Genomic DNA, 21,781 nt, shown 5'->3' with positions numbered 1-21,781 from the left:
TTTGTGTAGCATTGTTCAACCGAGTTCAGTGATAGCCTGCCACGCATCCCTTTTTACCTTGTTGATGTGAGAAATGGCATCTCTGTCCCAAGCAGTTATGGAAACACTAACATCGAGCAGTGGCAGGAGATTATGCTGCCACAGATGTTCACACTGCCTTGTACCTCATTTCAGAAGCTATTTTTTTATGATGAACCTGGACTTTACAAGCTTTTGGATATTAAAATATGGAGGAGGGAGGGTGGGGCGGTATCTCAGCCAAACTCATCCTGTCCTCATCTGATGTGCAACGAGACATGAGCAATTTCAGCAAGACTCAGTGGATTGTGATCAAGAGTGAGTCAGTCACCACAACAGCAATCTGGGAATCCTGCATCAAGTAACTCACCTTCTGCCTCCCGAAAGCCTATCCACCATCCCCAAGGTACAAGTCAGGATGGAATACTCTCCACTTGCCTCCAATAACACACAGGAGGTCCAACACCATCCAGGACAAAGCAGCCCACCTGACTGGCACCTCATCCATCACCTGAAACATTCACTCCCTTCACTACTGATACATAGTGGCAGCAGTGTGTACTATCTACAAGATGTACTACAGGAATTCAACAGGCCTCCTTTGACAGTACCTTCCAAACCCATGACCTCTACCACCTAGAAGGACAAGGGCAGCAGGAACATGGGAACACCACCACCTGGAGGTTCCCCTCCAATTCACCATTTCTGACTTAGAAATATATCACTGTTCCTTCACTGTCGCTGGGGGTCAAAATCCTGGAACTCCCTTCCTAACAGCACTGTGGGTGTACCTACACCACGTGGACTGCAGCGGGTCCAAGAAGGCAACTCACACTATCTTCTCGAGGGCAATTAGGAATGGGCAATAAATGCTGGCCTTTCCAGTGACACCCACATCCCAAGATTTAGTATATAAAAGAGAATGAGTTATTGCTGATTTTCCCCCTCATTCTTTGGACAGTATTGGCTTTGCTGAGTGGCTCCATGTCTGTACAGTTAAGAGTGGAAACACACTCAGTAGGGAATAATAAGCCTGAACAACCTGACTTTTCGCACTCCATTGTATAAGGCATTGCAGCTTCAATACGTTGTTCTGCTCCATATTTCCACATTTTAAAATTCAACAGTTCAAATAATGTTGAGTGCTCAGCAGAAATGGTCACAGGAATCATTCGCTATGTCTCTCTTCCACAGAGCATCTTAAGGTGCGACAGGACTGCAATCATTACACTTATCTGAACATGGACACAACAACATTGAATGGAGTCAATGATGCCACCAATTTCAACACAATTAAAGTAAGTGACTTGTGTTTAGAAATGATGTGATAACTTCAAGTAGCGTTGTTCCTGCAGAGTATCAAGAAAATGCAATTTTAGGCAAAACTTACTTCCCAAAAATACTACAAACCTCCAAAATAAATATGGAAAGCAAGTAGGTAAATGTTGCCTTCCAACTGGCTAAAGCAAAAATGGCATCTTGTTTCCTGGAATGAATTTGATATACCCCTGGGGTATCCAATTGTAGCCATGATGTGGAGATGCCGGCATTGGACTGGGGTAAACACAGTAAGAAGTCTCACAACACCAGGTTAAAGTCCAACAGGTTTATTTGGTAGCAAAAGCCACTAGCTTTCGGAGCGCTACTCCTTTGTCAGGTGAGTGGGAGTTCTGTCAACAAACAGGGCATATAAAGACACAAACTCTAAATTGAGTTTGTGTCTTTATATGCCCTATTTGTGAACAGAACTCCCACTCACCTGACAAAGGAGCAGTGTTCCGAAAGCTAGTGGCTTTTGCTACCAAATAAACCTGTTGGACTTTAACCTGGTGTTGTGAGACTTCTTACTGTGTTTATCCAATTGTAGACAGGGTGTCCAGACAGTTTGGGGTGTATACAGGAGATTTGAGATTTGGGGTGTATACAGGAGACGTGAGATGTCTGGGATGTACGTAGGTGTCTAGATGTTTGTGGAGTTTACACTGGATGCTTTTTGATTCCAGACTCTTGTGCATGTAGAATTTGCTCAAGGTAGCAATGGAATCCGGTGAATATCAGCAGACTAGAACTACAAGCACTGGCCCAGGCCAGTTTTTTATGCCGCAAAACAAGTGCTTCTGGACTGCACCCTATCATTCCTAATACCCTGCATGAAATACCAAAGCAGAATTTCATACAATACTTCTCTTAGTTCTGAAATTCTGCCTTGGACGCTGTTGTTCTATGTTCCTTATATGCAAAAATTGAAAGGCAGGGTTTTTTTCCCTCCATGTACATTTTCCTTTGTCAAGTTACTGACCCTGCTTGTCACACACTGAATGAGCTTGAGTGAGCAGGGTGGGTGATGTGTTCCCAGGACGGCTGCCTCATGGTGACTCTTCCTCAGCCTTTTCCATTCTCTAACCTCATTTCCATTCAGAACCTCCCAGGGTAGCATGGCTGAAGACGGCATCCCAGCAACATGGAGCTTTGAGGGCATGAACCTGCATCACACCTCTCTATAGTAACATAAATTACTGGCCTAAAGCGACCGAGGACAAACAAGCTGCATAAACTGCTTGATCCAGCGCAAGCACTGTCATACTGAGAAACCTGAATGTCTCAATGCACTCACCTTGCAAACATCATACAATTGAATGTACACTTAAATATGGAATAGATTCATAATTGAGCATCAGCCATGGCTCGGGGGTAGCACTCTCATCCCTGAGTCAGAAGATTGTGAGTTCAAATCTCATTCTAGAGCCTCGAGCACATATCCAGGCTAACACACCCAGTGCAATGCCAAGGGAGTGCTGCACTGTTGGAGGTGTGTCTTTTGGATGAGATGTTAAAGTGTTGTCTGTCCTCTCAGGTAGGTATAAGAGATCCCATGGCCACGATTGGAAGGAGAGCAGGGAGGTTCTGGTGTCCTGGCCAATGCTTACCCCTCAAATAACATTACAGAAACAGATCATCCATTTATGTTTTGCTGTTTCTGTTACCTTGCTGTGCGCAAATTGACTCCTGCCTTTTCCCTACATAACAGCGGATGTCCTTAAAAATGACCCAATTGGCTGAGAAATGCTTTGGGATGTGCTGCGGATGTGAAAGGCGCAATTTAAATGCAAATTCTTTCTGCTTTCAATCTGTATGATTGCACTTCTAAATTGTAAAATGGCACTATAAATATACACATGAATGTACCCTTCAATATACGGATGATTGTACACTTTCATACTGTATGTATGTGTGAATGTACTTTTTGACCATTAAAAAAATCAATAACAATTGGTGGTCTGATGCACTGTCATTCTGTACATGGAGTTAGCCTGAAGCAGGATTGCTGAATCCTGCAACAGGCCATGGGGTGACTTTTACTTACCTGTTGGTATTTGGTGCAACTCCTCCAAGTCTTTCTGCACTCTGAACAACCAGTGGTGTCAAATTCACAGCATTTCTACTGCACCCTGACATCAAGCTACTTTTGGGTCATGCTATTGGAGCAAGTAGTTTACCAGAGCTAAAGAGAGGAGATCTTCCACAATTACTGCATTGGTTGCCTGATTCATTGTATTACAGACCGCCATGGAGGTCATTGGATTCAGTAAGACTGAAGTGGATTACATCATGGAGACTGTTGCAGTCGTACTTAAACTTGGCAACATCACACTGAAGTCAGAATCTCCGACGACTGGGATGGAACAGTGCTACATTGACGATACCAAAGGTAAGCATTTTCTAAGAGGCAAGAAACTATGAACTGTGGATGAGCAAAAAGATTTAGGGATCTGTGTACAGAAATCACTAAAAATTAGTGGACAGGTTCAAAAAGGATTTAAAAGGCTTAAACTTTGTTAAACTTATCTTAAGGGAACTGAAATATAAAGGGGTGGATATTGTATTATAGCTACATTAAGCTCTGGTTAGACCTCATCCCACTTATTTACCCCGCTAATCCCCCTGACACTAATAGTCAATTTTAGCATGACCAATCAACCTAACCCGCACATCTTTAGACTAACTGTATTCAGATCTGGGTGCAATATCTTAGGCAGCAAATATTGCCCTTGGAGAGGGTGCAGCACAGATTCACCTGGAATGATCCTGAGGCTAAAAGGGTTAAATTACGAGGACAGGTTGCATAAATTTGTATTCTCTTGAACATAATAATAGGTGATCTGATCGAGATGTTTTGGATGATGAAGGGATTTGAGAGACCAGACAGAGAAACTATTCTTGTAGGGGGAAGTCCCAAACAAGTGGGTAGAGCCTTAAAATTGGAGCCAGGCTGTTCAGGGGGTGATGTCAGGAAGCACTTCCTCACACAAAGGGGAGTGCAAATCTGGAACTCTCCCAACAAAAGGTGTGGCGGGGAGGGGTCAATTAAAAATATCAAAATTAAGATTGAGAGATTTTTGTTGGGTTAGAGGTATTAAGGGATATGGAATCAAGATAGGTAAATGGAGCTAAATAAGGTACAGATCAGCCATGACTGGTGGGAGCAAGTTTGAGGGGCTGAATGGCCTTCTCCTGTTCCTGTATTCCTAAGGACATGGCACTATGTCTGTGTATTGCTACTTCACCTGGTGGAACTCAGGCAAGTACAATAAGGTTAAAGGAACTTGGTCATGCTGATGGGAGAGTACAGATGAGCAGTAATAATCTTACAGCAGTTCTGTTGGATGAGGGATAAATATTGACCAGATGAGACACCCTTGCTCTTCTTTGAATATGATGTGGAGATGCCGGCGTTGGACTGGGGTGGCCACAGTAAGTAGTCTCACAACACCAGGTTAAAGTCCAATAGGTTTATTTGGAATCACAAACTTTCAGAGCGCTGCTCCTTCATCAGGTGAGTGCACTTCTTTGAATAGTGCTGTGGGATAGTGCTGGGTAAGATGCTCTTTCAGAGAGTCGGTGCAGACTCGATGGTCCGAATGGCCTCCTTTCGACCATTGCGGCCAATGGGCGGCACGGTGGCACAGTGGTTAGCACTGCTGCCTCACGGCATCGATTCCCGGCTTGGGTCATTGTCTGTGCGGAGTCTGCATGTTCTCCCCGTGTCTGCGTGGGTTTCCTCCAGGTGCTCCGGTTTCCTCCCACAGTCCGAAAGACATGCTGGTTAGGGTGGATTGGCCATGCTAAATTCTCCCTCAGTGTTACCCAAACAGGTGCTGGAGTGTGGCGACTAGGGGATTTTCACAGTAACTTCATTGCAGTGTGAATGTAAGCCTACTTGTGACACTAATAAATAAACTTTAAACTTAATCTCTGGCAGGCAGCAGTACAGATTGACTCAGGGCAGTCTAACTGTTGTATCTGTTGTTCCTTAGTAAATAGCTTAAAGCTTATCTTTCAATCTGTTTTTGCTCTTCCCCCACCCAGCTTCTCCCTATTCATGAGGGCAGGTAGAAAATTGCTTGGCCTATTAATCTGGCAGCTGGGAGAAGAATGACAGTGATATCTCCACTACAATTACTTATGCTAAAGCTGTACATACACTGACACAAACAGGGATTCTCAGCTAAGATATATGCATGCTTCTTGCATTCTGTGAGTTAGAACATTGGGCTATAAAGTGTGTGTGTCTGTTTTTGTCCACAGTGCTGGATGAAGTCTGCAGTTTGATTGACCTTAAGAAGTCCGTTTTTGAGCGAGCACTCTGCTATCGCACTGTGGAAGCCAAGGGGGATAAAGTGACAACAACATTAACTGTTGCTCAGGTAAAATATTGTGTTTAAAAGAAATCTTGAGAGTGATGGTTACTTGGAAGTGAGTTATACGGAGAGTAATGGATATCTGAGAGTGAGATATACAGAATAATGGATATCTGGGAGTGAGTTATACAGAGAGTAATGGATATCTGGGAGTGAGATATACAGAATAATGGATATCTGGGAGTGAGTTATACAGAGAGTAATGGATATCTGGGAGTGAGTTATACAGAGAGTAATGGATATCTGAGAGTGAGTTATACAGAGAGTAACGGATATCTGGGAGTGAGTTATACAGAGAGTAACGGATATCTGAGAGTGAGTTATACAGAGAGTAATGGATATCTGGGAGTGAGTTATACAGAGAGTAATGGATATCAGAGAGTGAGTTATACAGAGAGTAATGGATATCTGGGAGTGAGTTATACAGAGAGTAACGGATATCTGAGAGTGAGTTATACAGAGAGTAATGGATATCTGAGAGTGAGCTATTCAGAGAGTAATGGATATCTGAGAGTGAGTTATACGGAGAGTAATGGATATCTTGGAGTGAGTTATACAGAGAGTAATGGATATCTGGGAGTGAGTTATACAGAGAGTAATGGATATTTGGGAGTGAGTTATACAGAGAATAATGGATATTTGGGAGTGAGTTATACAGAAAGTAATGGATATCTTGGAGTGAGTTATACAGAGAATAATGGATATTTGGGAGTGAGTTATACAGAGAATAATGGATATTTGGGAGTGAGTTATACAGAGAGTAATGGATATTTGGGAGTGAGTTATACAGAGAGTAATGGATATTTGGGAGTGAGTTATACAGAGAGTAATGGATATTTGGGAGTGAGTTATACAAAGAGTAATGGATATTTGGGAGTGAGTTATACAGAGAGTAATGGATATTTGGGAGTGAGTTATACGGTGAGTAATGGATATCTTGGAGTGAGTTATACAGAGAATAATGGATATTTGGGAGTGAGTTATACAGAGAATAATGGATATCTGGGAGTGAGTTATACAGAGAGTAATGGATATCTTGGAGTGAGTTATACAGAGAATAATGGATATCTGGGAGTGAGTTATACAGAGAGTAATGGATATCTGGGAGTGAGTTATACAGAGAGTAATGGATATCTGGGAGTGAGTTATACAGAGAGTAATGGATATCTTGGAGTGAGTTATACAGAGAGTAATGGATATCTGGGAGTGAGTTATACAGAGAATAATGGATATCTGGGAGTGAGTTATACAGAGAGTAATGGATATCTGAGAGTGAGTTATACAGAGAGTAATGGATATCTTGGAGTGAGTTATACAGAGAATAATGGATATCTGGGAGTGAGTTATACAGAGAGTAATGGATATCTTGGAGTGAGTTATACAGAGAATAATGGATATTTGGGAGTGAGTTATACAGAGAGTAATGGATATTTGGGAGTGAGTTATACAGAGAATAATGGATATTTGGGAGTGAGTTATACAGAGAATAATGGATATTTGGGAGTGAGTTATACAGAGAATAATGGATATCTTGGAGTGAGTTATACAGAGAGTAATGGATATTTGGGAGTGAGTTATACAGAGAATAATGGATATTTGGGAGTGAGTTATACAGAGAATAATGGATATTTGGGAGTGAGTTATACAGAGAATAATGGATATTTGGGAGTGAGTTATACAGAGAGTAATGGATATCTGAGAGTGAGTTATACAGAGAGTAGTGGATATCTGAGAGTGAGTTATACAGAGAGTAACGGATATCTGAGAGTGAGTTATACAGAGAGTAATGGATATCTGGGAGTGAGTTATACAGAGAGTAATGGATATCTGAGAGTGAGTTATACAGAGAGTAATGGATATCTGGGAGTGAGTTATACAGAGAGTAACGGATATCTGAGAGTGAGTTATACAGAGAGTAATGGATATCTGAGAGTGAGCTATTCAGAGAGTAATGGATATCTGAGAGTGAGTTATACGGAGAGTAATGGATATCTTGGAGTGAGTTATACAGAGAGTAATGGATATCTGGGAGTGAGTTATACAGAGAGTAATGGATATTTGGGAGTGAGTTATACAGAGAATAATGGATATTTGGGAGTGAGTTATACAGAGAGTAATGGATATCTTGGAGTGAGTTATACAGAGAATAATGGATATTTGGGAGTGAGTTATACAGAGAATAATGGATATTTGGGAGTGAGTTATACAGAGAGTAATGGATATTTGGGAGTGAGTTGTACAGAGAGTAATGGATATTTGGGAGTGAGTTATACAGAGAGTAATGGATATTTGGGAGTGAGTTATACAAAGAGTAATGGATATTTGGGAGTGAGTTATACAGAGAGTAATGGATATTTGGGAGTGAGTTATACGGTGAGTAATGGATATCTTGGAGTGAGTTATACAGAGAATAATGGATATTTGGGAGTGAGTTATACAGAGAATAATGGATATCTGGGAGTGAGTTATACAGAGAGTAATGGATATCTGGGAGTGAGTTATACAGAGAGTAATGGATATCTTGGAGTGAGTTATACAGAGAATAATGGATATCTGGGAGTGAGTTATACAGAGAGTAATGGATATCTGAGAGTGAGTTATACAGAGAGTAATGGATATCTTGGAGTGAGTTATACAGAGAATAATGGATATCTGGGAGTGAGTTATACAGAGAGTAATGGATATCTTGGAGTGAGTTATACAGAGAATAATGGATATTTGGGAGTGATTTATACAGAGAGTAATGGATATTTGGGAGTGAGTTATACAGAGAATAATGGATATTTGGGAGTGAGTTATACAGAGAATAATGGATATTTGGGAGTGAGTTATACAGAGAATAATGGATATCTTGGAGTGAGTTCTACAGAGAGTAATGGATATTTGGGAGTGAGTTATACAGAGAATAATGGATATTTGGGAGTGAGTTATACAGAGAATAATGGATATTTGGGAGTGAGTTATACAGAGAATAATGGATATTTGGGAGTGAGTTATACAGAGAATAATGGATATCTTGGAGTGAGTTATACAGAGAGTAATGGATATTTGGGAGTGAGTTATACAGAGAATAATGGATATTTGGGAGTGAGTTATACAGAGAGTAATGGATATCTGGGAGTGAGTTATACAGAATAATGGATATCTGGGAGTGAGTTATACAGAGAGTAACGGATATCTGGGAGTGAGTTATTCAGCGAGTAATGGATATTTGGGAGTGAGTTATACAGAATAATGGATATCTGGGAGTGAGTTATACAAAGAGTAATGGATATCTGGGAGTGAGTTATTCAGAGAGTAATGGATATTTGGGAGTGAGTTATACAGAGAGTAATGGATATCTTGGAGTGAGATATACAGAATAATGGATATCTGGGAGTGAGTTATACAGAGAGTAATGGATATTTGGGAGTGAGTTATACAGAGAGTAATGGATATCTGGGAGTGAGTTATACAGAGAGTAATGGATATCAGGGAGTGAGTTATACAGAATAATGGATATCTGGGAGTGAGTTATACAAAGAGTAATGGATATCTGGGAGTGAGTTATACAGAGAGTAATGGATATTTGGGAGTGAGTTATACAGAGAATAATGGATATTTGGGAGTGAGTTATACAGAGAGTAATGGATATTTGGGAGTGAGTTATACAGAGAGTAATGGATATTTGGGAGTGAGTTATACAGAGAGTAATGGATATCTGAGAGTGAGTTATACAGAGAATAATGGATATTTGGGAGTGAGTTATACAGAGAGTAATGGATATCTGAGAGTGAGTTATACAGAGAGTAGTGGATATCTGAGAGTGAGTTATACAGAGAGTAACGGATATCTGAGAGTGAGTTATACAGAGAGTAATGGATATCTGGGAGTGAGTTATACAGAGAGTAATGGATATCTGAGAGTGAGTTATACAGAGAGTAATGGATATCTGGGAGTGAGTTATACAGAGAGTAACGGATATCTGAGAGTGAGTTATACAGAGAGTAATGGATATCTGAGAGTGAGCTATTCAGAGAGTAATGGATATCTGAGAGTGAGTTATACGGAGAGTAATGGATATCTTGGAGTGAGTTATACAGAGAGTAATGGATATCTGGGAGTGAGTTATACAGAGAGTAATGGATATTTGGGAGTGAGTTATACAGAGAATAATGGATATTTGGGAGTGAGTTATACAGAGAGTAATGGATATCTTGGAGTGAGTTATACAGAGAATAATGGATATTTGGGAGTGAGTTATACAGAGAATAATGGATATTTGGGAGTGAGTTATACAGAGAGTAATGGATATTTGGGAGTGAGTTATACAGAGAGTAATGGATATTTGGGAGTGAGTTATACAGAGAGTAATGGATATTTGGGAGTGAGTTATACAAAGAGTAATGGATATTTGGGAGTGAGTTATACAGAGAGTAATGGATATTTGGGAGTGAGTTATACGGTGAGTAATGGATATCTTGGAGTGAGTTATACAGAGAATAATGGATATTTGGGAGTGAGTTATACAGAGAATAATGGATATCTGGGAGTGAGTTATACAGAGAGTAATGGATATCTTGGAGTGAGTTATACAGAGAATAATGGATATCTGGGAGTGAGTTATACAGAGAGTAATGGATATCTGGGAGTGAGTTATACAGAGAGTAATGGATATCTGGGAGTGAGTTATACAGAGAGTAATGGATATCTTGGAGTGAGTTATACAGAGAGTAATGGATATCTGGGAGTGAGTTATACAGAGAATAATGGATATCTGGGAGTGAGTTATACAGAGAGTAATGGATATCTGAGAGTGAGTTATACAGAGAGTAATGGATATCTTGGAGTGAGTTATACAGAGAATAATGGATATCTGGGAGTGAGTTATACAGAGAGTAATGGATATCTTGGAGTGAGTTATACAGAGAATAATGGATATTTGGGAGTGAGTTATACAGAGAGTAATGGATATTTGGGAGTGAGTTATACAGAGAATAATGGATATTTGGGAGTGAGTTATACAGAGAATAATGGATATTTGGGAGTGAGTTATACAGAGAATAATGGATATCTTGGAGTGAGTTATACAGAGAGTAATGGATATTTGGGAGTGAGTTATACAGAGAATAATGGATATTTGGGAGTGAGTTATACAGAGAATAATGGATATTTGGGAGTGAGTTATACAGAGAGTAATGGATATCTGGGAGTGAGTTATACAGAGAGTAATGGATATCTTGGAGTGAGTTATACAGAGAATAATGGATATCTGGGAGTGAGTTATACAGAGAGTAATGGATATCTGAGAGTGAGTTATACAGAGAGTAATGGATATCTTGGAGTGAGTTATACAGAGAATAATGGATATCTGGGAGTGAGTTATACAGAGAGTAATGGATATCTTGGAGTGAGTTATACAGAGAATAATGGATATTTGGGAGTGATTTATACAGAGAGTAATGGATATTTGGGAGTGAGTTATACAGAGAATAATGGATATTTGGGAGTGAGTTATACAGAGAATAATGGATATTTGGGAGTGAGTTATACAGAGAATAATGGATATTTGGGAGTGAGTTATACAGAGAATAATGGATATCTTGGAGTGAGTTATACAAAGAGTAATGGATATCTGGGAGTGAGTTATTCAGAGAGTAATGGATATTTGGGAGTGAGTTATACAGAGAGTAATGGATATCTTGGAGTGAGATATACAGAATAATGGATATCTGGGAGTGAGTTATACAGAGAGTAATGGATATTTGGGAGTGAGTTATACAGAGAGTAATGGATATCTGGGAGTGAGTTATACAGAGAGTAATGGATATCAGGGAGTGAGTTATACAGAATAATGGATATCTGGGAGTGAGTTATACAAAGAGTAATGGATATCTGGGAGTGAGTTATACAGAGAGTAATGGATATTTGGGAGTGAGTTATACAGAGAATAATGGATATTTGGGAGTGAGTTATACAGAGAGTAATGGATATTTGGGAGTGAGTTATACAGAGAGTAATGGATATTTGGGAGTGAGTTATACAGAGAGTAATGGATATCTGAGAGTGAGTTATACAGAGAATAATGGATATTTGGGAGTGAGTTATACAGAGAGTAATGGATATCTGAGAGTGAGTTATACAGAGAGTAGTGGATATCTGAGAGTGAGTTATACAGAGAGTAACGGATATCTGAGAGTGAGTTATACAGAGAGTAATGGATATCTGGGAGTGAGTTATACAGAGAGTAATGGATATCTGAGAGTGAGTTATACAGAGAGTAATGGATATCTGGGAGTGAGTTATACAGAGAGTAACGGATATCTGAGAGTGAGTTATACAGAGAGTAATGGATATCTGAGAGTGAGCTATTCAGAGAGTAATGGATATCTGAGAGTGAGTTATACGGAGAGTAATGGATATCTTGGAGTGAGTTATACAGAGAGTAATGGATATCTGGGAGTGAGTTATACAGAGAGTAATGGATATTTGGGAGTGAGTTATACAGAGAATAATGGATATTTGGGAGTGAGTTATACAGAGAGTAATGGATATCTTGGAGTGAGTTATACAGAGAATAATGGATATTTGGGAGTGAGTTATACAGAGAATAATGGATATTTGGGAGTGAGTTATACAGAGAGTAATGGATATTTGGGAGTGAGTTATACAGAGAGTAATGGATATTTGGGAGTGAGTTATACAGAGAGTAATGGATATTTGGGAGTGAGTTATACAAAGAGTAATGGATATTTGGGAGTGAGTTATACAGAGAGTAATGGATATTTGGGAGTGAGTTATACGGTGAGTAATGGATATCTTGGAGTGAGTTATACAGAGAATAATGGATATTTGGGAGTGAGTTATACAGAGAATAATGGATATCTGGGAGTGAGTTATACAGAGAGTAATGGATATCTTGGAGTGAGTTATACAGAGAATAATGGATATCTGGGAGTGAGTTATACAGAGAGTAATGGATATCTGGGAGTGAGTTATACAGAGAGTAATGGATATCTGGGAGTGAGTTATACAGAGAGTAATGGATATCTTGGAGTGAGTTATACAGAGAGTAATGGATATCTGGGAGTGAGTTATACAGAGAATAATGGATATCTGGGAGTGAGTTATACAGAGAGTAATGGATATCTGAGAGTGAGTTATACAGAGAGTAATGGATATCTTGGAGTGAGTTATACAGAGAATAATGGATATCTGGGAGTGAGTTATACAGAGAGTAATGGATATCTTGGAGTGAGTTATACAGAGAATAATGGATATTTGGGAGTGAGTTATACAGAGAGTAATGGATATTTGGGAGTGAGTTATACAGAGAATAATGGATATTTGGGAGTGAGTTATACAGAGAATAATGGATATTTGGGAGTGAGTTATACAGAGAATAATGGATATCTTGGAGTGAGTTATACAGAGAGTAATGGATATTTGGGAGTGAGTTATACAGAGAATAATGGATATTTGGGAGTGAGTTATACAGAGAATAATGGATATTTGGGAGTGAGTTATACAGAGAGTAATGGATATCTGGGAGTGAGTTATACAGAGAGTAATGGATATCTTGGAGTGAGTTATACAGAGAATAATGGATATCTGGGAGTGAGTTATACAGAGAGTAATGGATATCTGAGAGTGAGTTATACAGAGAGTAATGGATATCTTGGAGTGAGTTATACAGAGAATAATGGATATCTGGGAGTGAGTTATACAGAGAGTAATGGATATCTTGGAGTGAGTTATACAGAGAATAATGGATATTTGGGAGTGATTTATACAGAGAGTAATGGATATTTGGGAGTGAGTTATACAGAGAATAATGGATATTTGGGAGTGAGTTATACAGAGAATAATGGATATTTGGGAGTGAGTTATACAGAGAATAATGGATATCTTGGAGTGAGTTCTACAGAGAGTAATGGATATTTGGGAGTGAGTTATACAGAGAATAATGGATATTTGGGAGTGAGTTATACAGAGAATAATGGATATTTGGGAGTGAGTTATACAGAGAATAATGGATATTTGGGAGTGAGTTATACAGAGAATAATGGATATCTTGGAGTGAGTTATACAGAGAGTAATGGATATTTGGGAGTGAGTTATACAGAGAATAATGGATATTTGGGAGTGAGTTATACAGAGAGTAATGGATATCTGGGAGTGAGTTATACAGAATAATGGATATCTGGGAGTGAGTTATACAGAGAGTAACGGATATCTGGGAGTGAGTTATTCAGCGAGTAATGGATATTTGGGAGTGAGTTATACAGAATAATGGATATCTGGGAGTGAGTTATACAAAGAGTAATGGATATCTGGGAGTGAGTTATTCAGAGAGTAATGGATATTTGGGAGTGAGTTATACAGAGAGTAATGGATATCTTGGAGTGAGATATACAGAATAATGGATATCTGGGAGTGAGTTATACAGAGAGTAATGGATATTTGGGAGTGAGTTATACAGAGAGTAATGGATATCTGGGAGTGAGTTATACAGAGAGTAATGGATATCAGGGAGTGAGTTATACAGAATAATGGATATCTGGGAGTGAGTTATACAAAGAGTAATGGATATCTGGGAGTGAGTTATTCAGAGAGTAATGGATATTTGGGAGTGAGTTATACAGAGAGTGATGGATATTTGGGAGTGAGTTATACAGAGAGTAATGGATATCTTGGAGTGAGATATACAGAATAATGGATATCTGGGAGTGAGTTATACAAAGAGTAATGGATATCTGGGAGTGAGTTATACAGAGAGTAATGGATATCTTGGAGTGAGATATACAGAATAATGGATATCTGGGAGTGAGTTATACAAAGAGTAATGGATATCTGGGAGTGAGTTATACAAAGAGTAATGGATATCTGGGAGTGAGTTATACAGAGAGTAATGGATATCTGGGAGTGAGTTATACAGAGAGTAATGGATATCTGAGAGTGTGTTATACAGAGAGTAACGGATATCTGGGAGTGAGTTATACAGAGAGTAATGGATATCTGGGAGTGAGCTATTCAGAGAGTAATGGATATCTGAGAGTGTGTTATACAGAGAGTAACGGATATCTGGGAGTGAGTTATACAGAGAGTAATGGATATCTGGGAGTGAGATATTCAGAGAGTAATGGATATCTGAGAGTGTGTTATACAGAGAATAATGGATCTCAGGGAGTATTCACTGGAGCTGCAATACTGCAGTGAAGCCCAGTGCAAACTGACAGAACAACACACTTCGTCTTCCAGGCACCTTACAACCCTCAGGACTCAACACAAAGTTCAACAACTTTAGACTGGGAACTTTCCCCTCCATTTTGACCCCGCTTTGTTTTTTGTTTCCTTGGTTTGTCTCATTGCAAACACCCGTCCCTCCCCCATTTGGCCATCAATCACTTGTTCTTTAGTTTTGCTTTCACTGAGCTCTGATCTTTGATCTCCTATTAACACACTCTGCTATCTTACCACTATGCCACTATCAGCACCTTCTTCAGTCCTTAATGCTATCATTAACACCCCCTTTGTCTTGTGTCCATTACATCTTTGTCAATCCCTCCTGAGCTCCAATTTAGCGCTGACCTTATCTTCTGCTCCATCTTCTCCCACTATATAATCCATTCCATTTGTACCCCTCTTCAGTCCTGAAGAAGAGTCATATGGACTCGAAATGTTAACTGTATTCCTCTCTCCATAGCTGCTGCAGACCTGCAGGCTGGAATTGTACCGCCCGGCCCACCACGGGAGTCAGAACGGGCAAGGGGCGGACCATGGAAAGGTCCATTGACCTCGGGCGGGGCTTTACGGTTTGCGGACGAGTGAGGCCGTAAAATCCCGCCCGCTGAGTTTATTCAGCAGGTTCTGCTCTTATTTCACCCTCTGGGTTGGAATCAAAGCTAAGTTCCAGGCTGAAAGGTCCAATGTCTATAACCCCATGCATATTCCCTCTCCCCTGTAAACCATGTAGAAGTTTAAGGATTTTTATTACAGTTATTTTATTTTGACTTGTATCCACAGTTACTGAACTAGTTCTCAATTATGAATGGGTGGAAGAATGAATAACACACAACATAATAATGAAGATGTCCTTTTTTTTCGGCAGGGTTACTATGCACGTGATGCTCTGGCAAAAAACCTTTATGACCGCTTGTTTACCTGGTTGGTGAACCGAATTAACGAAAGTATCCAGGTAACCGGGCACAGTGCAGATTCTGCGTGAATTAGATTGGGGCTCAATTGGGGCTCAAATGTCAGTATTCCTGTACTATTGGATTAGAACCCTGCAATTACCCAATGCTACTGCCATATTCTAGTGAGATTAGATGGAATACAGTATGAAACATTGAGTCAAATGTATCCACAATTAGGAGTTATATGAGGGGAGTATTATGAACTCCCTAACTGGTTCTGGTGAGTCCAATGTGTTACTGGAAGCTCCCTGGTTCTATGATGAAACAGTTTACCTCAGTGCCCCGGGTTAGAAAACGGTCAGTCACCCTGATCGGTTTCTAGTGATCCCCTCTGTAGCAAAGCACATTTCTGCAGAAACTCCGATTGAGGATAATATTAGGTTGGCTGTGATGCCTCTCACAGTCAAATAGCTGGTCATTTCATTGTTTAGGCTCACATGTGAATGATGGCCATTTGTTGCCAGGTACTGGACTGCTGCTGATGTCTGGGAAACCTTGCTCTAGAATGAGACAATGCCTTCAGGAGAGAAGGGGAGAAGATTGGGAGTTAGGCACTGGAATGGAATAGAAGAGGCTAATAGGATGTCTCGCAAACAAGATTCTGACAAACTAGTTTAATTAGAATGATTTCCATTAAAGGTTCAAGGCAAGATGCAGAGGAAGGTGATGGGAGTGCTGGATATATATGGATTTGAGATTTTGGAGGTAAGTTTGCATTACAATTATTCCTGTAAGAAACTATCCCAGAGCAAGACAGCAATACATAATGACCTGGCAATCCAGTATTACAATGTTACTCATGAGAACTAAGCTGATAACAGCAAATATTCCACAGTATTTACAGCACAGAAACTGGCTCACTTGGGCAAGACACAATAATGTTAGGATCCCCAGCAAAGGTCAGCACCTTCTGGAGAAATTATTGGAAAAAAAGACACATTTTCCCCGCGTTTATTTGAGTTGGTCCAATATCAATACTTTGAATGGATTTTACTTCTGTTTCTAGAGATTGACCGTCTGAAATATCTAAAAGTTTATGTTGATTTATTTCAGCTATAGAAGTTCTGGATGGAGTGGTGTTCATTTGCTCTTAGCGTATATACATTGACTGCTTTTTATTCTGTTTTTGTTCATTTGATTTTCTTCACCACTGAGCGGGGGCAGAGAATAAGCATCTGTCAGTTAGTGGCAATGTAAATTGTTTGGGAGGTGTGAGAAATGATGTGGAGATGCCGGCGTTGGACTAGGGTAAACACAGTAAGAAGTCTCACAACACCAGGTTAAAGTCCAACAGGTTTATTTGGTCGCAAAAGCCACTAGCTTTCGGAGCCTTAAGCCCCTTCTTCAGGTGAATAATTCTTCAGGTGGCACTCACCTGAAGAAGGGGCTTAAGGCTCCAAAAGCTTGTGTGGCGTTTGCTACCAAATAAACCCAAGAACTTTAACCTGGTGTTGTTAAACTTCTTAAAGTGTGAGAAAGCCATTAATTGTTTATTTTCATTCTCACCTCATGTTTTCAGGGAACTGCTGTTTGGTGCCTCCCTTACTCATAAGTCTGACAGCACTCTCATCCCCAAGTCAAAAGATTCTGGGTTCAATTCCCACTGGAAGGACCAGCACAAAAATCGAGGTTGACACTTCCAGTGCAGTGCTGAAGGAGTGCTGCACGGTTGTGAGGTACAGCCTTTCAAATGAGTCATTAAACCAAGGCCCTGATTGCCCTCTCAGCTGTTCATAATAGATTCCACGGCCATTATTGGAAGAAAGGTAGAACAGTGCATTAGCACTGCTGCCTCACAGCACCAGGGTCCCGGGTTTGATTCCGGCCTCAGGTGACTGTCTGTGCAGAGTCTGCATGTTCTCCTCGTGTCTGTGTGGGTTTCCTCCGGGTGCTCCGGTTTCCTCCCACAGTCCAAAGATGTGCAGGTTATGTGGATTGGCCATGCCAGATTGCACCTTAGTGTCCAAACATCTGTAGTTTAGGTGGATTGATCATGCTAAATTGCCCCTTAGTGTCAAAGATGTGTTGGTTAGGGGGATTGGCCATGCTAAATTGCACCTTAGTGTCAGCGGGATTAGCAGGGTAAATACATGGGGTTACGGGGATAGGGCCTGGGTGGGATTGTGGTCGGTGCAGACTCGATGGGCCGAATAGCCTCCTTCTGCACTGTAGGATTCTGTGATTTTAAGCAGGGAAAATATCCCCAGAGATGTGGGGCAAATATTTGTCCCTCAGTCAATATCACTTATAAAAAAGATGTTCCCTCATTCTCAGATTGCTGTTTGTGGGAACTGGCTGTGCGTGAATCAGCAATGTTTCTGACAACAAGCAACACACTTAAAATATTCAATTGGCTATAATGTGTTTGGGATGTGACCTGAGGTTGTGAGAGGTGCTGTAGAAATGCAAGTTTTTTTTCTCTATTTGATTAGTTTATGTACACTTTCAAACCAGCAAATTTCTTCTCATAGAACAACAGTTTTGAGCAGTTTGTTATAAACTACTGCAATGAGAAGCTGCAGCAGATCTTCATTGAACTGACACTGAAAGAGGAGCAGGATGAGTATATACGAGAGGTAAGCTGCCCTTCAATCCTCTTTACATCCAGCTAGATAACTCTATCTATTTAAACTAGACCAGCTGTCCTGACAGTTCAGTAGGTAAATGTGTCACACAGACTGAACCGGGTCTTTCTCCCGTTCAGGAGGCAGATGCTTCAAGTCGCCTCTTTGTGCCTGAGCTAGGTAGACTGACTTTAGCTTATTTGTTGGAGTCCAATTATATGAGTGACTGCGTCACTCAAACATGCCCGAGTCAGGTCTTTGAGAATTGTGCTGTGTCCCAAGCTCCACCCTGACCGACGCTGAATATTATGTTTGTTTTGTTTTTCAGGGGATTAAGTGGACGCAGATCAAATACTTCGACAATACCATCATCTGTGACCTGATCGAAAACGTACTTTAAAAAAAATTTCACTTGTTGTTGTTATTATTATTGTGTTCCCATGCAGAATGTGTGTGTGTGTGTGAGAGAGAGAGGGCGGGATTTTATGGCCTCGTTCATCCTGAAACTGTAAAATCCCATCTGAGGTCAACAGACCTTTCGATGGTCCGCCCCTTGCTGGCTCCGATTCCCGTGGTGGGCGGGAAGGTAAAATTCCAGCCAGAGTGTGTGTGTGTGCGTGTTTGTGTGTATGATACATATTCATCTATAAATGAATTATTTTAATGAGCAAATAACAAAGTCCCTCACACTCAGTTAATAAATGGTAACAAATGAATGAAAACAATCTCCCAGTGTATAACAAGCTGTACAAATGAGGAAGGTCTCACCTCCAATGATTGCTAAATTAGCTAGTCTCAATGACCTCTCCTGGAAAGTGAACATAACGTGAGGACATGATTGAGTCTGGCTGTGATGTGATCACATAGCTTGTGTACACTTGTACATGTAGCACATCCTCTTTAATGAAGTGTAAGAAAGTGCCTGGCACTGAAACTGTATCCCAGCATGAATCAGTCCTTGAGCAGAGATATGATTAAAAATTAGGGGTGGGAAAGGGGAAGAATCATATCGTAAAGAGGTCATTCAATTGAGATGTAACATTGCTTGTCATTGTGCAGGGTAAAAAAGGTATCCTGGCAATGTTGGATGAAGAATGTCTCCGGCCTGGTTTGGTCACTGAATTTACTTTCCTCAAGAAGTTAAACCAGGTCTTTTCCAGCCATCAGCATTTTGAGAGTAAAGAGACAAAGAATTCGAAGCACATCACCGATCTAACACTGACTGACAGCTGCTTCCGTGTGCAGCACTATGCAGGAAAGGTGAGCACTTTAGCCTTTTTGATATTGTCAACTGCTGGTTCAAACTCCTGATACTTTGTAGGTCCATGCTAAGTTCTTCATTTTGACAGCTGTCCGAGTATTGGAACTATCTGATTGTCCATTATTACTGAAAATGAAGACTCATCATCTTGGCCAACACTGAATATGCGACTTATTGAGGGCAGTGTGTTCATGTCTCTGCCTGTAATCAGAAACGACTGACGTTTCCCCATTTCCAAATGTTTTTAGTGACGATGGTTGAGTTTTTTCAGTTTATTTATTAGTTACAAGTAAGGCTTACATTAACACTGCAGTGAAGTTACTGTGAAAATCCCCTAATCGCCACACTCTGGCACCTGTTTGGGTAACACTGAGGGAGAATTTAGCACGGCCAATGCACCTAACCAGCACGTCTTTCAGACTGTGGGAGGAAACCGGAGCACCCGGAGGAAACCCACGCAGACACGGGGAGAACGGGGAGCCTTGCTTGAAAATGAACATGGTGAGGACAGGATCATGTTCACAACAGTCATTTCCAATCTCCTCCGTGGTATCACGACTCACTTGGGTGAGGTACCAAAGGGTGGTTGGCAACTGTGAAACTGCACAGAACACAAGCGAGCAGCTTTGGGAGAGGAGAGAGTGCGAGGAGAAAATGGAATTTTCACATTCATTTTTTTGCATTCCTCCAGGTAACATACAATGTTGCGGAATTCATGGACAAGAACAATGACCTTTTGTATCGTGACCTATCTAAGTCTATGTGGCAGGCCAAACACAAGCTCATTAAGTCCCTTTTCCCTGAAGGGGACCCAAGTAAGACATCATTGAAGAGACCACCAACAGCTGGCTCTCAGTTCAAGGTCTCTGTAAGTGTCCTCATGAAGAATCTTCTGGCTAAAAACCCAAACTATATCAGGTAGGAGTCTCCCTACATTTTACCTTGTTTGAGGGGTTGAGCCAAAGTTGTTCAGTTATGAATAGAACAAATAATGAAATTTCTGAAGATCATGGCACAGTGGTGGGGGAGACTTGCTGTGGTGGATTTGTTGCAGTCACTTTCTCCCCAGTTCAGACTTTCAATCGCCAGTATGTGTTTGTGTGAAGTGCTGTTCTTGCACCTGTCTCAGCCCCCCTGAAAGTTACTGGAAGAACTGCTCAGGCACTCATCTCTGTTCCACTTACCAGCATTGTTTAAAACTAGCGATTGAATTATAGGAATAAAAACTCGTGATGGTGCGGACATTACCTGCTCAGGACCAATGGATGCCTTCTTGTGCCACATCGTACTCTCTCTGCCCATGTCTCCCTAGTCAACAAGCTTTGTGTTTACCAGGGCTGCAGGCCCCTGTGTATGTTTTGTTATTATTCATTCATAGCATACAGGCACTACTGGCATTTACTGCCTATCCTCTAATTGCCCTGAGAAAGTGGTGGTAGACCACCTTCTTGAACCGCTGTACTAGTTTGAAGCAATTGAGTGATTTACTAGACTCACTTTGGAGTCAACCACGTTGGTGTGGGACTGGAGATGGTTAAGGACAGCAGGTTTTGTTCCCTAAAGGACATGTGAACAGGGTGCTCCTAGCACTGATTCTATATAGGTGTAGCATTGCTTCTTTTTGGTGAACTGGTGACCCTGTGGCAGCAAATGGTCCTCCTTGCCTACCCTTCGAGCTCTGCATGTCTAAATTGCAGAATCTCAGCATTTTTCTTTTGTAGTGTTTAATCAAATGTCACCCTAACCTGTGCTCATTCTTCACAGATGTATCAAACCCAATGACACAAAATCCCCAGGACGGTTTGAGGATGATCTGGTGCAATCCCAGGTCAGGTACCTGGGGCTGATGGAGAACGTGCGGGTGAGACGGGCAGGGTACGCCTACCGCCATCCCTACCAGCCCTGCCTGCAGCGGTACAAGATGCTTTGTAAAGAGACGTGGCCAAATTGGAAGGGGAATGACCGGTAAGGACATATCACTGTCGCTCATAACCACTCTCCGTGCAACCGGAATGCAAATGTGTGTCCCAATATCCTAATGACCACAGGAACATAGGCGAG

General features: G+C 40.8%; 1 protein-coding gene across 1 annotated transcript in view; it reads left to right on the top strand.

The window, feature by feature from the left end:
- LOC144481919 (unconventional myosin-Ib-like) overlaps nucleotides 1-21,781 on the top strand; it is a 77,642-nt gene that overhangs the window by 32,680 nt on the left and 23,181 nt on the right. The window contains exons 9-18 of the mRNA XM_078201086.1: nucleotides 1,213-1,316; nucleotides 3,580-3,727; nucleotides 5,605-5,723; nucleotides 15,808-15,894; nucleotides 16,535-16,600; nucleotides 18,367-18,471; nucleotides 18,788-18,850; nucleotides 19,519-19,719; nucleotides 20,412-20,638; nucleotides 21,485-21,685. Of these exons, the coding sequence (XP_078057212.1) occupies nucleotides 1,213-1,316; nucleotides 3,580-3,727; nucleotides 5,605-5,723; nucleotides 15,808-15,894; nucleotides 16,535-16,600; nucleotides 18,367-18,471; nucleotides 18,788-18,850; nucleotides 19,519-19,719; nucleotides 20,412-20,638; nucleotides 21,485-21,685 (1,321 nt within the window). The remainder of the gene's footprint in view (nucleotides 1-1,212; nucleotides 1,317-3,579; nucleotides 3,728-5,604; nucleotides 5,724-15,807; nucleotides 15,895-16,534; nucleotides 16,601-18,366; nucleotides 18,472-18,787; nucleotides 18,851-19,518; nucleotides 19,720-20,411; nucleotides 20,639-21,484; nucleotides 21,686-21,781) is intronic.

Source organism: Mustelus asterias, chromosome X, assembly GCF_964213995.1.
Source record: "Mustelus asterias chromosome X, sMusAst1.hap1.1, whole genome shotgun sequence".
In the NCBI taxonomy this organism is placed as follows: Eukaryota; Metazoa; Chordata; class Chondrichthyes; order Carcharhiniformes; family Triakidae; genus Mustelus; species Mustelus asterias.
This window is presented reverse-complemented; position numbering and strand designations above follow the sequence as displayed.